The sequence below is a fragment of the Pseudorca crassidens genome, chromosome 2 (genome assembly GCF_039906515.1).
Source record: "Pseudorca crassidens isolate mPseCra1 chromosome 2, mPseCra1.hap1, whole genome shotgun sequence".
Lineage (NCBI taxonomy): Eukaryota > Metazoa > Chordata > Mammalia > Artiodactyla > Delphinidae > Pseudorca > Pseudorca crassidens.
This window is the reverse complement of record NC_090297.1, coordinates 11,740,433-11,757,801: the sequence shown is the minus strand read 5'-3', so window position 1 is coordinate 11,757,801 and position 17,369 is coordinate 11,740,433. Positions and strand designations below refer to the sequence as shown.

The following is a 17,369-nucleotide window of genomic DNA, read 5'->3' as shown; positions in this document are numbered from 1 at the left end:
ACATATAAAGAGCTTAGACTAGCCCCTGGTGACAGCAGGTGAGCATCAAACTCAACCTCCCATTAGGAAGAGTCCCTCTTCTCCCTGCTTCTGAAATGACATGGGAGCCACCTGAGCCAGTGCTGCCCCAGCACCCAGGTGACCTCATCCTGTCCGCTCCTCTCCCAGCCCCTCCCCTCTCCCACCCCAACAAGAACCACACACACATAAGAATATAGAATTTTATCTTATTTTAGTTAAAAAAAATAATCGTACCACCGAATGAAGAAGTAGCCTTTTTTTTTTTTTCCTTTTTCTTTTTTGGTGAGAAGGGAAGAGAGAGAAAAAAAAAAAGCAATAGGCCAAAAGAAAAAGACCTTTTTATATTCATCTGTATAAACATATCCGCTAAGGCAAACGCAATCCAGGGCCAAGGCTGCTGCACTGGGGTCAGTACCTCCTAATTCCTGCAGATTCTAAGGCCAAAAAAATAAAACCTCTGCAAGTCCAACTCTGCAAGTCCAACAGGAGTTTTGTGGACTCTTGGGGCATTTTACTAAAATAAAGGGTTACCGAGTTTAAAAAGCAGTGACGCTGTCACAACACACACTGAAAGTTGCATAACTGTGGCCTCAGCGGCCACGCGCTTGTTTGGACTGGAGGACGGGCACAGCTTCACGACACAGCAATGGACACAGACGCACGTACACACAGACACGCACACACGTGAGCGAGCACATCGGGAGCCGCGTAGGGCCGGGCCGGTGGCACAGGCTTGGCCACGGCCCATCTGGGGATGGGCACGGGGAGGGCTGGGGTCCCCATGCTCCCTCAGGGGGTGGGTGTGACAGGACATGTCCCGTTGCTGGTGACAAGGCGGTGAACGTCACTTGGGGAAGGATGGCATGAAAGAGCCGAGCCAGGCCCCCTGCTCCCCACAACCTGGTCCCACTTAAAGCACTTCTTGGACGCCTCCTGGAGAATGGAGACGTGCTGGTTTCCTTCCCTATGAAGGGGCCAATCCCTCCTCCCCACCCTCTTCTCTCCAGAGACCCTCAGGCTGTTCAGGGCCAGGGAAAGCGGGGGGGAGTGGAGGGGACCAGGGACTGGTGTTTCTGCCCTCAGAGCCTTCCCTGCCCACAATCCGTGGCATGGCCGGCAGAGTGTGGGCCCTTGAGGTAGATTGGCACAGCTGCCCCCTCACCCTGCCTGGCTGGGCCCCAGAGAGCTGGGGTCTCCTTGCCAGCATGGGGTGCCAGGGGCCTGGGTCCCTTCGCCAAGATAGAAGCCCCCCCCTTGATTCCAGCAGAGAGAGGAGGCAGGGCCAGAGGAACAGGTGCTGGTGATGGGGAGCCTGGGTGCCACCCATCAGCTCTATGGGGCCGGCCACGATCCTTGCCACCTGTCGCTCCCCCAGTCAAGGGGGGGGCGCTCGAGGGCCCCAGGGGCAGTGCAGCCTGTGGGTTAAGGGCAGGTGGTCTCTGCGGGGGTAGAGGAGGAGGTGGAAAGGGAGAGGCACAGGGAGGAGTGTATGTGCAGGCAGCCCACCGGCAGGGAGCGCCCTAGAGCCAGAAGCAGGAGCGGCTGCAGCAGGCAGTGGGCGGCCAGGAGGCGAGAGGTGCAGGACTGGCCAGGGAGGGCTGGGCCAGGCCGGGAGGCGGCTGGTGTCAGGGCCTCAGGGACAGCGGAAGGGAGCGGGGAGGGGCCGAGCCGCTCTGGGAGACCCCTCAGCCGGCTTGTTCACAGACACGTGTAGCTTTTTAGCATGGTCCCTTCAGACAGAGCCGAGGATCAGGCTTGGCCTGCGGTCTGCCGGCCCTCGCCACCCTCGCCCGCGGGACTGGGCGCCGGGGCCGGGGCCAGGCGGTGGGGCGCAGCCTCGCTACTTGAAGGTGGACTGCAGCTCCTTGAAGGCGGCCTTCCGCTGCTTCATCTCCTCCGCCTGCTTCTTCCTCTCCTCCTGCTCTGCCTTGATCTCCTCCTCGAAGCGGCTGGACACATTCATGGCCTGGACCTGGGGTGGGGTCGGGGGGGAAATGGCTCAGGGCCGGAGGGGCTCTCTCTGGGGTCTCTTTTGGTTCCGCTGTCCCCCTCCCCTATGCACACACAGCTCTGCCTCCCACTAGCCTGGTCCTGGGCCAGGTACTTCAGTCACCTCTCTGAGCCTCACTGCTTCCACTTACAGCCTGGCGCTCAGTAACTCCGACCTCATGGATACGTTGGGAGGATTGAAAGAGAGAAGACATATTCAGTAGCTGCTGCAGAGCACGGGTCCTAGAAATGTGAGCTTCCGAAGCTGCTATTCTTACCCTGTCCCCTGTCCTGGGAAGCCCAGATGCACTGGGTTCACTGATGAACCCGGAAACATCCCATCAACCCTAGAAGCCCAGAGGGAGGTGGGAGGAGGCCTTCAGAAGGAATGTTCTTAGCTAACATGGGGAGGGGGAGAAGCAAGAACAGGCAGGGGCCCCGGGGCCCGGGAAGGGCAGGATCCAGGAACCATACTTGTCCCCTGCATCTGAGCGTGTGCTGAAAGGGGAGGGTACTGTGCACGGCGGTGGCCTCTGGGGCCCATCATACTCCCTCCCGGCTGGGGCTGGCGGGGCTAGTGTCTCCCAGAGGCCCCGGGAGCCAGTGCTGTGTTTCTGGGCCTGCTTCCTGTCTCCCGGGCCCACTCTTTAAGGCCCAGTCCTTTGCGGGTAGTGGCTCCGGGTACAGGGCTGGGGCAGCTCAAAGGGGCCCCTGTCACCTCTTCAAGAGTACACACCCCTCCCTTACCCACCTCTGGGGCAGGGAGAGAAAGAGAAGCTGGAAAGGATCACAGGCTGGACAGGAGGGGACAGAAGCCAGGAGCGCCGTGGGCCCTGACCGACCCAGGAGGGGCGTCAGCTCCCCACCTCCTGTCTGCGGTCTCAGCAGGGACAGGAAGGGGACGTGCTGACCCTTAAGCTAACTCAGGGCCCCGGAGTACCCCGGCCACACCTGTCCTCACGTGGGGGTCAGGGCAACCCCAGTCTGGGTTCCACACCTCCTCCCATATTCCTTACCTTAGCCTCAAAGAAGCTCTTGGCCCCCTTGACGCCCTCGGTGGACACATCGATCTCGGAGAGGCGGGCCAGCACGTGCAGCCCGCTGTCCTCCTGCAGCTCCCCAGCCGCTGCCTTGCGGAAAATCAGGAGGAACTGCAGCAGGGAGAACAGAACACTGATGCTGTCAGGGAGAGAGGGAAAGGGGCCAGAGCCTGCCCACACCCGGGGCCAGCTGCAGGCCTCCCCGGAAAGGAGGTACTCACAGGCCTGGGAGCTAGAGGTCCGGGCTCTCCGTCCTCCATGCTCTGTGTCCTGCACAGGCTGTCGCGTCCCTCCCTCTCTGGGCCTTGGTTTGCCCATCTGTACGATGGGAGGCTAGGTGACCTGTCTCCTGCCCCCCACCCCCAGGACTGGGGCTACTGCAGGCTGCTCTGCCCATGCTCAGCTCCCGTTAAAAGCCTCAACCTACCTCTTACCTTTGTTTCCCCTGTTCCCCAAACCAATCCGCTCTAACTTCCATTTACTGAGTCCTAAAGGTACATGGCTCTGCCCATTTTACAGAGCGAGGAAGGCTCAGGGGCAAGAAAAAACCTGCCCCAATCTCAGCACCAGAAAGCGATGGAGGCAGGATTTGAACCCGGGTCCGGACTCCAAACCATCACCGTGTGCTGCTCGCACCTTCCTCCCTGGACTCGGCTCCCCCAGGCGCCCCCCTCCCCCTCCTCTCGCCCCGCCTCTTCTGTGCTTCCTGCCAGTTCTCCGAGGCCCAGCCTGAGCCTTGACTCTCCAGAGGCCGCCTCTGGCCTTTAACCCTATGCTGCCCGGGGACCAGGGCCCTTGCTCTCTGGCCTTGAGCCTCTGCTTCCTCCTCCAGCAAACAGGCTCGTTCGTGGCTCCTGTCTCAGAGTGAGGCCTGAGTGAGATTCGGAGTGTGAGGTCACCCAGCTCAGCGCCTGGCTCCTCTCGGACCTGCAGTGCATGTCCCTCCCCCATCTGTCCCCTCTTCTCCTGAAGCACAGCATCCTGTTATTTCCTCTCTGAGCATCTCCCCCTCTACACGCCAGGACCCCCGGAGCACAGGGCCTTTCTCTGTACTGCCACAGCCCACACGGGGTCAGGTATACAGAAGTCACTCCAGCAGTGCTCACTGCGTGAAGGAACGCACGTGCCTCTGTCTCACTTAGGCATCTCAGAATCTCCCCAGGTACCTGCTCTAGGATCCGCTGACACCTCACTCAGCCAACCATCAGCCACTCGACAGTGGCCGTTCACGGACAAAGTCGCTCAATGACAAAGAGGGATTAGTTTCTCCCCACCCCCCGGTGCTGCCCCCCACGGGGAGTGGGGCTCACCTCTCGGAAGCTGAGCTTGCTGTCAAAGTCCTCATCCACCTCCTTGATCATGTTTTTCAGGCCCAGGTGGGTCTGGGGGGCTCCAAGTTTCTCCATCATGAGCTTTAGCTCCATCAGGTCGATGAAGCCATCCCGGCCGGCATCGTACCTGTGAGCGCAAAGAGAGAGGCCTAAGGACATCCTGCCACCTCATACCTGACCAGAGTGGTCATAAGCCAGAGTACAAGGAGCCTGGGGGCTCAAAAGGTGCCTCCCACCAACACGTCATCTTATCACAGCTGGAGAGGACCTCGGCCCAGGTGGACTCCCAATTTGAGGCCCAGCTACTGCTTGGTTACCTCTGATGATGGGGAGCTCACCACGTGACCTGGCAGCCTCCTACATGTTGAACAGTGCTAACTTTTGGCCAAATTTACCTGCTACACAAGGCAGCGGAAACCACAGCCCCTCTCTACTGAATGAGATGTGAACAAGCAGGGAGGGAGAATTTACAATACCATGGGGGTGAGGATTGTGACGGGAGGCCCTTAAGTTAGAACTCACTGAGCATCTCCAGGTACCTCCACAGGCACTCGAGGGACATCTTGGCTCCATCTCTCCCCCCTCTCCCTGTTCCCACCCAGGAGGAAGCAGAAGGTACCACATGTCTCAGGGTAGGGCCAGAGGTCACAGGAGGGAGGGGCCACTGCTAGTTTTCTGGAAGGTGGCCTGGGGTGTGTTCTGGGAACAAGTTGTGCAGGGTGCCTGCAGTGAGCGGCAGGGATCCAGCTGGGTGGCTGGAAAGGCCTGGAACAGTGATTACGTGATGACCGTGCCTCTGTCCTGCACATTTCAGGTCTCTTTTTTCTACCACAACAGCCTGGCAGAGAGAGGGACAGGGTGAGGGGCAGAGTCGAAACGTCTCGCTCGACTGGCTTCCTTGTGGTAAGAGCTTGGGTCAGAGCTGGGCTCCAGGCCCGTGCCCTGGCTGGGGAGGTGCTGCCTGTGCCGGGAGCACACAGCATGGCAGATGTGGGTGCTGCTCCCGCCGCCCAGCCAGGCCTCTTATCAGAAGGCGAACCAAGCAACCGCCCTGCCTGTCTCCTGGTGGGCTGGGGAGAGTCATCTCAGCGCTGGTCACATGGGCCTTCTGAGCCTAAAGAAGCTTGTGCGGTCCCTGAGGCCTCAAGATGGCTGGGTGGCAGCGCTGGTGACAGCAATATGACATACAGGGGCTGAGTTCCAGAAACTTCCTGGAGACTTGGAGTTCCTACACAAACACACATCTCATTCCTGTGGCCTCTACAGGGCTTCCCAATTCCCCTCACCCATCTCTAATTACACATAAGCTTCACATGACTGTGGACATCTGACAGCAACCACTTTTTGAAACCTATCTTTGTGCTGGGAAATTTCCATACTTTATTTTACTTAATCTTCATAATAACCTTCTTTTATAATGGAAGCTCAGAGAGGTTAAGTGGCCTGCCCAAGGTCACACAGCAGTGAAGGAAGGGGCTGGGCTTCTACCCCACGTCAGTAGGGCTCATAAACCTGCACATTTGCTGGGCCCCACCCCCCCACCCCCTACCACTCATGTCCTGGGGTTGCCAGCAGGACAGAGACATCTGCCTGGAGCGCTGAGCAGAGCATTTGTGCAAGGGGTAAAAATAGTTCACGAGCAAGTGAGTCAGTGGTTGGAAGTGATGCAGCACCGGAAGATAGGTCTCTGGGAACCCTACAGGAACACAGGGTCCTGAGGCCTTTTTCCCCACCACGGGGTGAAAGGGTCCGGGGTGAGAGCAGTGGCCACAGCCGAGGCGGAAGCAGATGCGAGAGGATGTGGTGGAGGGTTGTGGGACTCGGGAGGGTCAGGGAGGCCAACGATCCCGTGGTCCAGGCTCCGCTTAGAGCTGAAGGGGCCCTGTGGGGGACACGGTGGAGCCCCGCCCCCCTTCCATCTTTGGAGCCTGTTTGCCAGTGGTAAGGGGCTGGGTGGCTGCTGCATGAGCCTTAGTGACCGGTACTGGAGCAGCCCTGGAGCGTGGCCAGGTGAGGGAGTCAGTCTTTCCCGGGGCAAGTCACGTGGATGCCCCTCCTCAGCGTCCCTGTGGAAGACAAAGCCCCCGCCTCTTTCTGAACTCGGGCTCCAATGACGACATGTCAGGGCTGGAGCAGACTGCTTGGGCTCCAGGAGACAAGGCAGAGAACCCCCGGTATGATGGGACTCTTCCGTAAGGTCACTGCGAGGACTGGGTACGTTCACACGTGACAAGCACTTCACACAGCGCTGGCTCCAGAAGCTGCAGCTACCAGCACTATCACGAGACTTTGTTACTTTTATGAAGCTCCTACTATGTGCCAGGCATTTTTCTCTGCGCTCAGCAATCCTGGGGGGTCAGAGTTATGTCCCCATGTGACTGATTAGGGGACAGGGGCTGGAGAGGTCTGGGCACTGGCCAAGGGTTCAGACGCCCCCCCCGTGATGCCCACACTCTACTCTCTCCACCGCCCCACCTGCCTCTCTTGAACCTCAGCTTTATTTACTGCTCAAGGGTTACTCCTGCAGCCAGGGGTGGCTCAGTTTCAGAGGAAGTGCAGATAAAGTGTCCAAACTTGGACAGAAACTTGGGCTCTGGATCTCGGTCTCTGGCAGCTCCCAGGCCTGGCTGGGCTGCAGCTCAAACCGCGGCGTGAACCGCTGCCTGTGTCAATCAAGCATCAATCAATGACTGCTTCCGGGCTCCTGCCCCCAGGGGGACAATGCAGGGGCTGGCCACACTGGAGGGGGTTGTTCCCACAAGGCCCCCGGGGGAGTGGACATCTACCATGTGCCCTGGGCTGTGACGTGGGTGGGCTCTGGGTCATTGGATCAGCCAGGTTCCTGGGTAAACCCTGGAGGTTTGTGCTCACAGCAGCTCTGCTGAGACTAACCCCAGCTCTGCCACCTGCTGGCTAGGTGACGCTGCTCAAGTCACATGACCCTATGAACCACTGACATCATGGAGATCAGACCCATCCCAGGCTTGCGGCAAGAGTTAAGAGATGATCCACCCAGATTCTTAGCACAGAGGCTGGCCCACAATAAGTACTTAATCATTACACGCTAACTACAGTACTACTACGGTAACATCTACCTCTGGGATTTGAGATAAAGGAGATTGCGGATGTAAAATGCCTAGTACACAGTATGTGCTTAAACCCTGCAGTTCTTTAGAATAGGCGCTATTGAGAACTTTTGTGTGCCAGACACTAGTTAAGTACTTTGCACATATAATGTAAAAATGGTGTTGAGAATAATAATGGTAAAAAATACAATTTCTCCCTCAGGCACCAGTCCTGATGGTGCATGGCGGGGAGGAAATGCTTGTTGTAGACTGGCCTGGAGGCAGCGGGTGGACACGATGACCCAGAGGTCCCTCCAGCATCTTCTCTGAAGGTCCCACTACTTCCCTCCCCCACCCCCATTAGGCCTGATTCAAGGACCCCGCCCCTTGGGGAGGTGAAGAGACAGCCGGACAGAATCTTTTGCTCTCTCGCTGGGCAGAGAGAGAGAGAAGCCTCGGTCCTGGATTACTCTCTTGTTCTTCCTCTGACAGGGAGGGAAGTGACCAAGGGGGAGACTGCCTCTGTGCCACCAGCAGGAGGACCACTGGCAACCCAGGAGAGAATGGTGTTCTAAGATGCTTGGAAACAGGCATCTATCCCTGACTGGGGAGAGCCTCTCTTCCCTCAGCCCGCTCCCTGAGCCGCAGCTGAGGCTGCAGGTGGCTCAGAGGATCCAGGAAAAGAGCCCGTACCCAAGATCCGCCGGGATGCCTGGTCTACCCCCTTCATGTCATGTAGGGAACTTGGGGCCCAGAGTGGGTAGCAAGCAGCCCAGGGTCACACAGCTGGAGAAAAGCAAGATTCCCAAAGTTGTAAGCTTTCCTCCCTGCCTGCCTGCTTTCTTCTTGGGAAGGCGGTCCCATGGAGGGCCCCAGATTCCCAAGCCTGCAGGGCTGGGGGAGACTGGGCTGAGAGGAGAGGCTTGGGCCCTGCCTGGGAGGGCCAGTTCCGTCCGGCAGGACTGACAACAAAGCTCCTGGGCTGGGAGCTGAGCACTTTTCTCCAGCACTGGAGGGAGGCGGCTGCACCTGGTGCTGTGCCCACATGCCTAACCACCACCCCTCTGAGCCTCCCCCTGAATAGTTCTCGACGGGGAGGGCTCAGCAGCTGCCGCCCCGGATGCTGGTGACGAAATCCCCTCCCATCTGCCCTTGCACGTGGAGCAGCGGCCACCACCCAGGCAGACTTTGCCCCTTTGGGCTGCAGGTCCCATCCGGCTGATGGCTCCTCCTCCCCCGGTTCTGATAACCCGGAGATACGGGGGTGAGAGCAGTGGCCGGCTCCTACAGCATGCAGGGCTTGCCCTCATTTCATAATATTATCATTAGTGGCTGCTCTTGGCTGGGCACTTACTATGTGCCAGGCACTGTGCCAAGTGTTTCGTATCAGATCCTCACAGGAACCCCATGAAGCAGGCATAAATATCCCCATACTACAGACGAGGAGACTGAGGCTCAGGGAGAAAGTGACTGGGCCAAGACCATAGCTGACGAGGGCACACCTGGGATCAGAACCCTGACCTGATGAAAAACATGTGCTTTTAACTACTATGCTGCGTCTTGATGCCTACAGACCCTGCACCAAAGAAACTCAGGCTGGGAAGGATACTGGAGGCCACCTCATTTAGCCATTCATGAGGGTCAGATACACAGTGCAGTTTTCCTGCTTGGCATCTTGAATGCCTCTAAGGACGGGAAGCTCACTGCTTACCTAAAGCAGCACATTCTGGCTCTGGAACTATTAGAAACTTTCTCCTCACGCACGACCCTCCCCACCCACCAGCTGTGCTGTACAGTCTGAGAGCAGAGTGAGGAGTCATCACAGCTGCTGCACAAGGGGAGGGTGGGAACACCTGATCTGGGAGCATAGGGGACCCCAATTCTCTCCCTTCTAGTTCCCATCCCTGGCCTTTGCTCATGGCCCCTCTGCCCATGGGGGTCCCAAGGAGGACAGACAGCTGGAGAGAGTGGTGTTTATGGACCGCTGAGCCCCCAGGCCCACCTGGCTTTGTTCTCAGCATTCACAGACCCGGTCTTCCTCCATCCTATCTGGGGAGGCCCCAGAGGCTCCTAGGCCTCTACTCTTTGACCTGCAAAATGGGAAGGCAGGTTGCTTGGGGCAGGAAAGTTCTGGACAACAGGGATATTTTGGCCTTGCTAGCTGTTACAGGCAGGTTGGCTTGGCCCGCCTCCCCGTGCAGGTGGACGCCCACAGGCTCGGTGATGACGGCCGGCAGTGCCCATCCGTTCCTGCACTCTCCCACCCCCAGACTGCCTGACTCATGGGGGGAAAGCCCAGCCTCTCACCACTTCCTCCAGTCCTATCTGCGGACTCTGACACTTGATCTGTTGCCCTGTGTCAGCCAAGGAGAGGGTGTGTGAGTGCATACGGGTGAGTGTGTGGCTGGGGGGTGCTCACGCCTCCTCCACGGCTTTCCGATAAGTCCAAGGATCAAGTGGGGGCCCCCAAGGCTGATGGCAATTGCTGGGCGCTGTCAGGACTTGGGGGCGTCCTAACCTCAAGTTCGAGCACCTAATGCTGAGCCCACCCTGGGAGGGCAGCTCCCTCCACATGTAGTTTCAGCAGTGGGTCTCCCCCCTCCCGGGCTCTCCCCTGTGCCGCCTCCTTCCCTGCCTGCCCCTAATAATAATAATTATTATAAAAGTGATTGCAAAGAACATTTACTGAACGTCTAATATAACCCAGTGTTTACTATTTAACTTAATCTTTCCTCTTGTTTTCCCCTCACTGCCCAGACTAAGTAACGTGGCAGGGAGACAGCTATGGTGGCCCAGTGCTTCTTAAACCTTAATGCGCACACCCGGTGAGCCTTGTTAAAATGCAGATTCTGGGCTTCCCTGGTGGCGCAGTGGTTGAGAGCCCACCTGCTGATGCAGGGGACACGGGTTCTTGCCCCGGTCCGGGAGGATCCCACATGCCGCGGAGTGGCTGGGCCCGTGAGCCATGGCCGCTGAGCCTGCGCGTCCGGAGCCTGTGCTCCGCAACGGGAGAGGCCACAACAGTGAGAGGCCCGCGTACCGGGGTGGGGTGGGGGGGGTAGGGGTGGGGAAGCAGATTCTGACCCAGTAGGCCTGGGGTGGAGCCTGAGCCTCTGAGCTTTCTAACAAGCTCCTGGCGGACACTGACGCTGCTCTCTTCGGGTCCCATGGGAGAAAGGGACGTGGGAGTCAGAAGGACCCTCGTTCAAATCCTGTCTCCACTCCTCAAGTCATGGAACCCTCTCTGAGACCCGGTCTTCTTATCTATGAAAGGGGTGATGATCATCTTCCAGGATGCCGAGACAGGATTAAACAAGAGGCAAAGTGCCTGCAATGGAGATGCCACAGCGGCCCTCTGTCTGCACACAGCTCAGGCGTCCCTGGGCCCGGCTCCGTCAGGCTGCACCTTTCTGGCCCGGAACCCTCGCTTCTCTAGAGACCTTGAAAAGCAGAAGTCTGCCGAGGAGCAGGCTGCTGGGCAGTCAGAGGGAACTCGGCTGATGGAGGATGTGGGGACTGTCCTTGCTGAGGCCACAGGGCGACTCTGCTCCTGGCTAGGCTGGCCCTGCAGAAAGGGCCCTAGGCAGCAGGGCTGGGTCTCCTACAGCCGAAACCAGGCCCTGAACCCAGAGGCACAGAGGAGAGAAGGCAGGAAGGTGCAAACTAAAAGGGAACCGAAAGTCCCTGGGGGGACGGAAAGGAGAGGTGACTCAGAATCAGAAGGGAAGTAGGAGAGCAGAGGACAGGCCTGAGGCCAGGAAATCCTCCCTCCCCAGGGGTGTGGGGCTTCTCCCCAGAAAGGCAAGCTCCTGGCTGCTGCAGGGGGAAGGACCCAACCTCTGAACCCCCAGAGGACCTCCCCCCTCACCCCCCGCCTAGGCTCTGGGACTCCTCCTTTCCCATAAACGCAGCCCTCACTTGGCCTCGGGAGCTCCCAGTAGGCAGACCTGGTTCTAATCCTGGCCCTGCCACTTATTATAACCTTGAGCCTTGCTTTCCTCATCTGGCAAATGGGGATAATGACAGCACCCACCTCCCTGGGCTGGTGTGAGGATGAAGTTCAGTTCCTGAAATAACACACCAGGCTCCATTGGGCCTGGCGGTCCCATTTAACAAGGAGAGGGTGTGGCGGCGGGGGGCTGGCTGTGGAGGGCCGGCGGCACGGCATCCCTCAGGAGAACTTCAGTCCTCGTCATAGAAATAAAGAAATGGAACCTGCCGTTTCCAGCCCGGTGGGCCCATCCTCTCTATCCCCCCAAAGACCCACCCCTCTATGCCACTGCTCTCCGTGAGACTTTAAGCTTCTTGAGGGCAGGAACTCTATTTTTCCCTTAATTCTCTGGACCTTGCACACAGAAACTTAATAAAATATGATCAAAGGAATGGACTTTAAGCTTTTCAAAATCATCATCTATGTTTTTAATAGCCCACAGACCAGACACAATGGTGGGCTCTCTACAAAGGCTCAGGACTTTTTTTTTTTTTGGCCGCACGGTCAGGCGTGTCGGTTCCCCGACCGGGGATTGAACGTGGGCCGTTGGCAGTGAAAGGGCGGTGTCCTAACCACTGGACCTCCAGGGAATTCCCCAGGACTTTTTAAAACTTAATCCTCAGGACTTTACCAGGCAGGTTCTTTAGCCCCAGGGGAAACAGGGGCTGAGAAGCAGAGCACCCCGTCCGGGCGGTGGCAGACGGGCGCTGGAGTCCTAGTTTTGTGTCATCCCAGGGCTGCTGTCTGCGCTGCCCTTTTTTCTGCCACCTGCCTTCCACGTAGTTAAGTGATCATGAATTCGGTTTCCCATTTTTGTTATTTATCAAAGCCATATGTAGCCGTCAATGAAAGTGTCGGTTCAGCAGGAGGGAAAGAAGGTTCTCATGCTGGGTCCCCGTCACTCCGGCCCAAAGCAAGAGGGTTCTTGACAGTCTGGCAGGCCGGGCAGCTCCATGGGGGTAGGTAGAGTCAGCCAGTGGCTTCTGTGGAGGAATCTCCGTGCTAGGCGCCACCACCAGGGCTGGGGATGGTGGCGACGGGAACCTGGAAAGTACTTATTTTGTGCCAGGCACTTCGTCACAACCTTGTGAGGTGGGTTCTGTTATTCTCCCTGTTCCAGGGTGAGGAACCGGGGCTCAGAAGGGTTTACGTGCCTTGCCCCAGGGCCCCAGGCTGGGATTCCAACCCAGGGCGGCTGACTCTAAAGGCCCTGCCCTTAACCACTGCACCAGACAGCCCTCCAGGAAGGACGAGGCGGTGGTGCTGCTGTGAGCTGCAGGAGCCTAGGGCGACACCAGGGAGGCGTAGCAGGTGGAGAGGAGGGGAGGGCAAGGTGGGAAGGAGAGAGGGAAGCCCCCCTCTTCTCTGACGCAAGGGGTCATGAGATGAAGTGGCTGGGGACGAGGCTGGGCAGGGCAGGGAACTAGGACATCTTCCTCGGATTCCACGGCGGGTTCAGAATTACATGGCTGCCTTCCTCTCTGGCAGGTCTCGGCTTACATCACCCCGCAGAGCCCCACGCAGGCTGTTGCCAGGCCAGAGGTGGCTGCCCCTTGCCTGGAGGGTTCCAGAGCAGCCCTGGATGGATGGGCAGACAGAGGAGGGCAGAGGGTCGGATTAGAGGTGAGGGGTGCAGCCTGAGGCTGCAAGAGGAGGAAGGACTGAGAGTCCAGGTGCCTCCAGGTGCCTGGCACCTTGCCAGAGCTCTGCGTGCATCACCTCCCCCCGCCCCACCTCGAGAAGCAGGGACCACTTTTCCCACTGTATAGATAAGGATGCTCTGGTTCAGCCACGGAAAACCTCCCCAGGAATGTCACTACACTTTCCTGGGCCTCAGTTTCCTCTTCTGTAAAATGGGGGAGAAGCATTGGTGACAACCCCGGAGGTCTCTCCCAGATGGAAACTACCAGCGGCGTGAGGTCAGCGATGACGGAAAGCCCGTCTATCTTCCCTCTGCCCCCTCTCTTCTCCCTCCATCTCCATCCTTAGGAAGTATCTGCTGATGATCACTGAATGGATGAACTGGAAGACCCTGGAAGGCAGTTCTGCCATCCGGGAGGGTTCCGGACGACTCAGAAATAAGGAAGTCATTGGTGAATCACCTTTGGGAATCATCAGATACATCATGCTCCTTTCACAGATGGGAAGACTGAGGCCCAGAGGGGGCAGGCAGACTAGGTAACTGAGTGGCAGAGCCAGGACAAAGCCCCACTTCCTAGCTCCTGGCCTCCAAGACAAGTCCAGCTCCCAGCTCCCTCTGCCCTCTCCCATCTCCTGCACTCTGCTCTGGGGGATGGCTTCCCAGGGGGGCCAGGCTCCCCTCCCCTCTGCCATGGGAGCTGCAGATCAGGGTGGAAGTGTCCCAGCAGAGCCTTGGCTGTGATCCTTGGGCCCTGCTTGGACCCAGGAGGCTGCAGCACCTCTTGGACAGCAGAAGCAGAACGCGAGTTTTGTCTTCCATGAGAGCCCGTCTGTTGGCTGTTCACAGGCGGGACTCGGCTGGGCTGGGCTCGGCTGGCACAGTGAAGCCTTGTTTCCTTGAATACAAAATCTGCAGCCTTCCATCCACGCCAGGGCCCCCGGCGGGTGGTACTTCCTTCCCTAGAATCTCCCTGACCCCTTCCTGCCCCCCTCACCCCTGCCAATACCTCATCAGGCAGTAGTGGTGCCAAGAGGGGGCTTCCAGGGGTTCAGCTCCCCTCAATTTTCAACAAAGTACCCCTCGCCAAACTAACAGCCAAACAGCCTCTGTAAAAAGTGAGCTCGCGCTGCAAATGCAGCTTCACGACCATTCCCCTAGTCACGCGCCCCTTCCACCCAAGCTGCAGCCTCCCAGGTCCCTGCTCATTCAGCGTGTCTCCAAACAGCTCCTTCTTGTTTTTGGCGGGCGTAGAGGGGATGAAGCCTAAGAGAATGACTCTGGTGGTGGGTCCACGTGGGAGAAACTCAGCCATGCACACGGAAGCGGGTGTTGGAGGGGTGTGTTTCCCCGCGTGGAGGCAGACGTCTGTGACGGGAAACCCAGGAGGGAAGAACATGGGTTTTGGAGTCACAGACCTGGGTTTAGATTATGACTCCATCATTTTTTGAGCTGTGTATTCTTGGCAAGTTACCTAACCGCTCTGTGCCCAGACTGTCCAACTGCGGCATGGTGGTGACGACAGTTCTATGTCATGGGGCTGCTGGGAGGAACGGAGAAGCTCCTTAGTCCTGCGGCACTGATGGTGGCCGCATTTGAATAATCTCCCTCGTACTTCATGGGCGGCGGGGGGGGGGGGGGGGGGGGGGGTGCAGGGGGCGGGGCAGAGTCTATAAGGAAGTTCTGACTGCCTTCTATTGAGGCTGCGATCCTGGAACTCCTGCTCTCCTGATAGGGCCAGTCTTTTATCAGGAAGAAACTTGAGAAGAACTCCCAGACAAGACCCTGGAGCCAAAGAAGCAGGCTCCTCAAGGCCCAGGGGTCTCCATGCAGAGGCCTGGAGTGGGGTTAAGGACTCAGTTCCACCCCAGGCTGACCCTCGGAAAAACATGGGGCTCCCAGCCATCCAGGTCTGAGAACCAAAAACCTCTTCTGCATTGGGGCCAAATGCAGAAGCAGGGCCACAGCAAGCAGTGAGGAGTGGGAAAGAGCCTTTCTCAAGCTGGGGGGTTGCAAAACCCTCCCCCCGCCACCCGGGGCTTCCTGCTTACGGTCGGAGCACACTGCCCCAGCCAAGGTGAGGTCAGCGCCCCTTCCTCTCGACCTTGGGCTGCCAGACCTCCTGACTCCCTCACCTGAGACTTGGCCTCAGGACGGTTCTACCTTTTGGATCCACTTCCAGATCTACTCCAGATCACACCCCTGGGCTGTTTTCCCCTCCAGCCAGGGGCAGGGGGGATGGTCAACAGGAGGTGGGCAGGGAAGAATACCAAAGGGAGGGGGGCTGAGTACCTTCACCCCCGCCCCAGGCCCCCCTCACTGCTCGGGGTGGGGCAGCGTGGCTGACCATCTCAATCCCAACTGGGTGAATGCAGTGATGGACCGGAAGGGGACCTGGAAGCCTTTCTCTCTAGTCATTTCACAGAGATTTAAAGTTTTTTTTGTTGGGGGAGGGGGAAGCCCAGAGGCCTGGAAGGACCTGCCCAACCTGCTGAGGGCATGGGGTATGGAATTTAAGGATGGAGTAAAGGTAGAGGTGAGAGCTACCAGCCAAGTCAGATGGGAAGGTGTGGGGTGTCAGGGACCCTGTGTGGGGAGGGAAGGGGGCACGCGGTGGAGGAAGGGAGGCAAGGAGAGATGGGGCCTTTCTGACAGAAAACAGGGGGCAGTGACTGCAAAGCTGCTGGGTGTCGCGGGGTGACGAGGGTAAGAGGAGGGAGGGACGGTCTGCGGAGGGAGGCGGGGACTCGGCCCTGCAGGGACGTGGCTGCGGGTGTGTGTGTGTGTACATACCTGCCGAGTCAGGGGCAGGGAGGAAGCGGTCCCTCCCTGGGGAGATCACCTGAGGGTCAAGGGCTGGGGTCCTGGCTAACGGAGTGGATGAGGGCAGAGGTGGGAGGGGCCGAAGGGTCTTTGACACAGTTTGCTGGCAGATGCTGAATAAGTGGAGGGGACGCGGGGGAGGGGTCTCGGCCCAGAACCCACGTTGAGAGGGATCTGAGATAAGCAGAGTAAATGAAAGGACCCCAGTAAAAGGAATGGTCACCTTTGTTGAGGCGCTGGAGGGTGGGGTGTGTGTTTTAGACCCGCGTTTGGTGGGGGGGGGGCGGTTGGGAATTCAAGTAGCTGAGGAGGGGGAGAGGGGGCCACGGGGTCCTCAATCTCGGTGTGCGCGCGTGTGGAGAAGCATCACTAACAAGGCCAGAGAACCGGACCCTCCAGACCCCTGTGCTTATCTAGAAGGAGCCGCGGGGTCCCCCACTCCGCGTGCGCGCGTGCGGTGTGTCGGGGGCAGCGTCACGGTGAGGAGGGGTCGCGTGCCAGGGGCCGCGGGTCCCCAGACCCATATGCGTGGTAGGGAGGAGGTCCCGAAGCCTCGTGATTATCTGGAAGGGGCCAGGGGTCCCCGCCCCTGGTGTGTCAGGGATCGGGGAGCTCGGCTGGCCGCATGGGTCCCGGGACGGCGCGGGGTCCAGGGTTCGGGGGCTCGGGAGCCGAGGCCGGCTCTCGGGGTGGGTGGGGAACCGTATCGGGCGGGCACTCACTGCTTGAACATCTTCTCCATGTCCTTGATCTGCTTCCTGGAGAACTCCTTGAACTCGGTGTAGGGGTTGAAGATGCGGCGGCTGGGCGACTGGGGCTCGCCGATGCCCTGGTTGAGGTCGGCGCGCCGCAGCAGCTTGGCGCTCAGCTCTTCGTCCGCGCTGCCCAGCGCCTCGGCCGCCTCGTCGGGTGCCCCCGCCGCCGCCGCCGCCCCGTTCAGCCCGGGCTGCTCCGGGGCCTCGACGCCGCCCTCGCCCTCCATCTGCAGCCGCCGGCTCAGCTTGTTGGCCAGCTCGTCCGTGGCCATGGTGGCCCGCGCGGCGCTCGCCCCCGGACCCTGCTAGTCGCGCGCCCGCGCCGCCTCTGGCCGCGCTCTTCCTCTTCCTGACACTCCCCAGCGCCAGGCACCGCCCCCGAAGGTGGGACTTACGCCCCTCGCTGGGCCCGCCCGCTCCCGCCCCGGCTCCCGGCCTTGCGCAGCCCGCCCCGCGCGGGCTCGGGCTCCGGCTTGAGCTCCGCGACTAGAGTGTACCGGGGGCGCCGGGCCCGCCACCATCCTCCCCCGTAAGGTTGGGGGGGCTCCCGTAGAACCCATCCCCCCTCTCCTCCTCACTGTGCCGGCTGAACAGGAGAGGTCGGGCTGGGGGCCGGGGACCGAGGCGGGAAGGACGAGGGGGTCCTTCCCTGCAGTTTGGGTGTGGGTCTGGGGCGCAGGGGGGCGCCGCCCCCAACCCCTTCTCTGGAATCCCC

At 59.3% G+C, this 17,369-nt stretch overlaps 1 protein-coding gene across 1 annotated transcript; it reads right to left on the bottom strand.

The window, feature by feature from the left end:
- Window positions 1-215: 215 nt before the first annotated feature.
- EFHD2 (EF-hand domain family member D2) lies at window positions 216-17,006 on the bottom strand. Its single transcript, XM_067721169.1, has 4 exons — window positions 16,622-17,006; window positions 4,361-4,508; window positions 3,027-3,161; window positions 216-1,993 (listed from the first exon to the last, which is right to left on the bottom strand). Exons 1-4 carry the CDS (start codon window positions 16,924-16,926, stop codon window positions 1,862-1,864), a joined length of 720 nt encoding a protein of 239 aa, XP_067577270.1. The 5' UTR covers window positions 16,927-17,006; the 3' UTR covers window positions 216-1,861.
- Window positions 17,007-17,369: the final 363 nt, after the last annotated feature.

Coding starts and splice junctions, on each gene's coding strand:
- EFHD2 (XM_067721169.1), bottom strand. CDS start 16,926: ATGGCCACGGACGAGCTGGCCAACAAGCTGAGCCGGCGGCTGCAGATG. Junction 3,162..4,360: donor GCAAGCTCAGCTTCCGAGAG/GTGAGCCCCACT, acceptor TCCCTGCTGCAG/TTCCTCCTGATTTTCCGCAA. Junction 1,994..3,026: donor AGAGCTTCTTTGAGGCTAAG/GTAAGGAATATG, acceptor ACCCCACCCCAG/GTCCAGGCCATGAATGTGTC.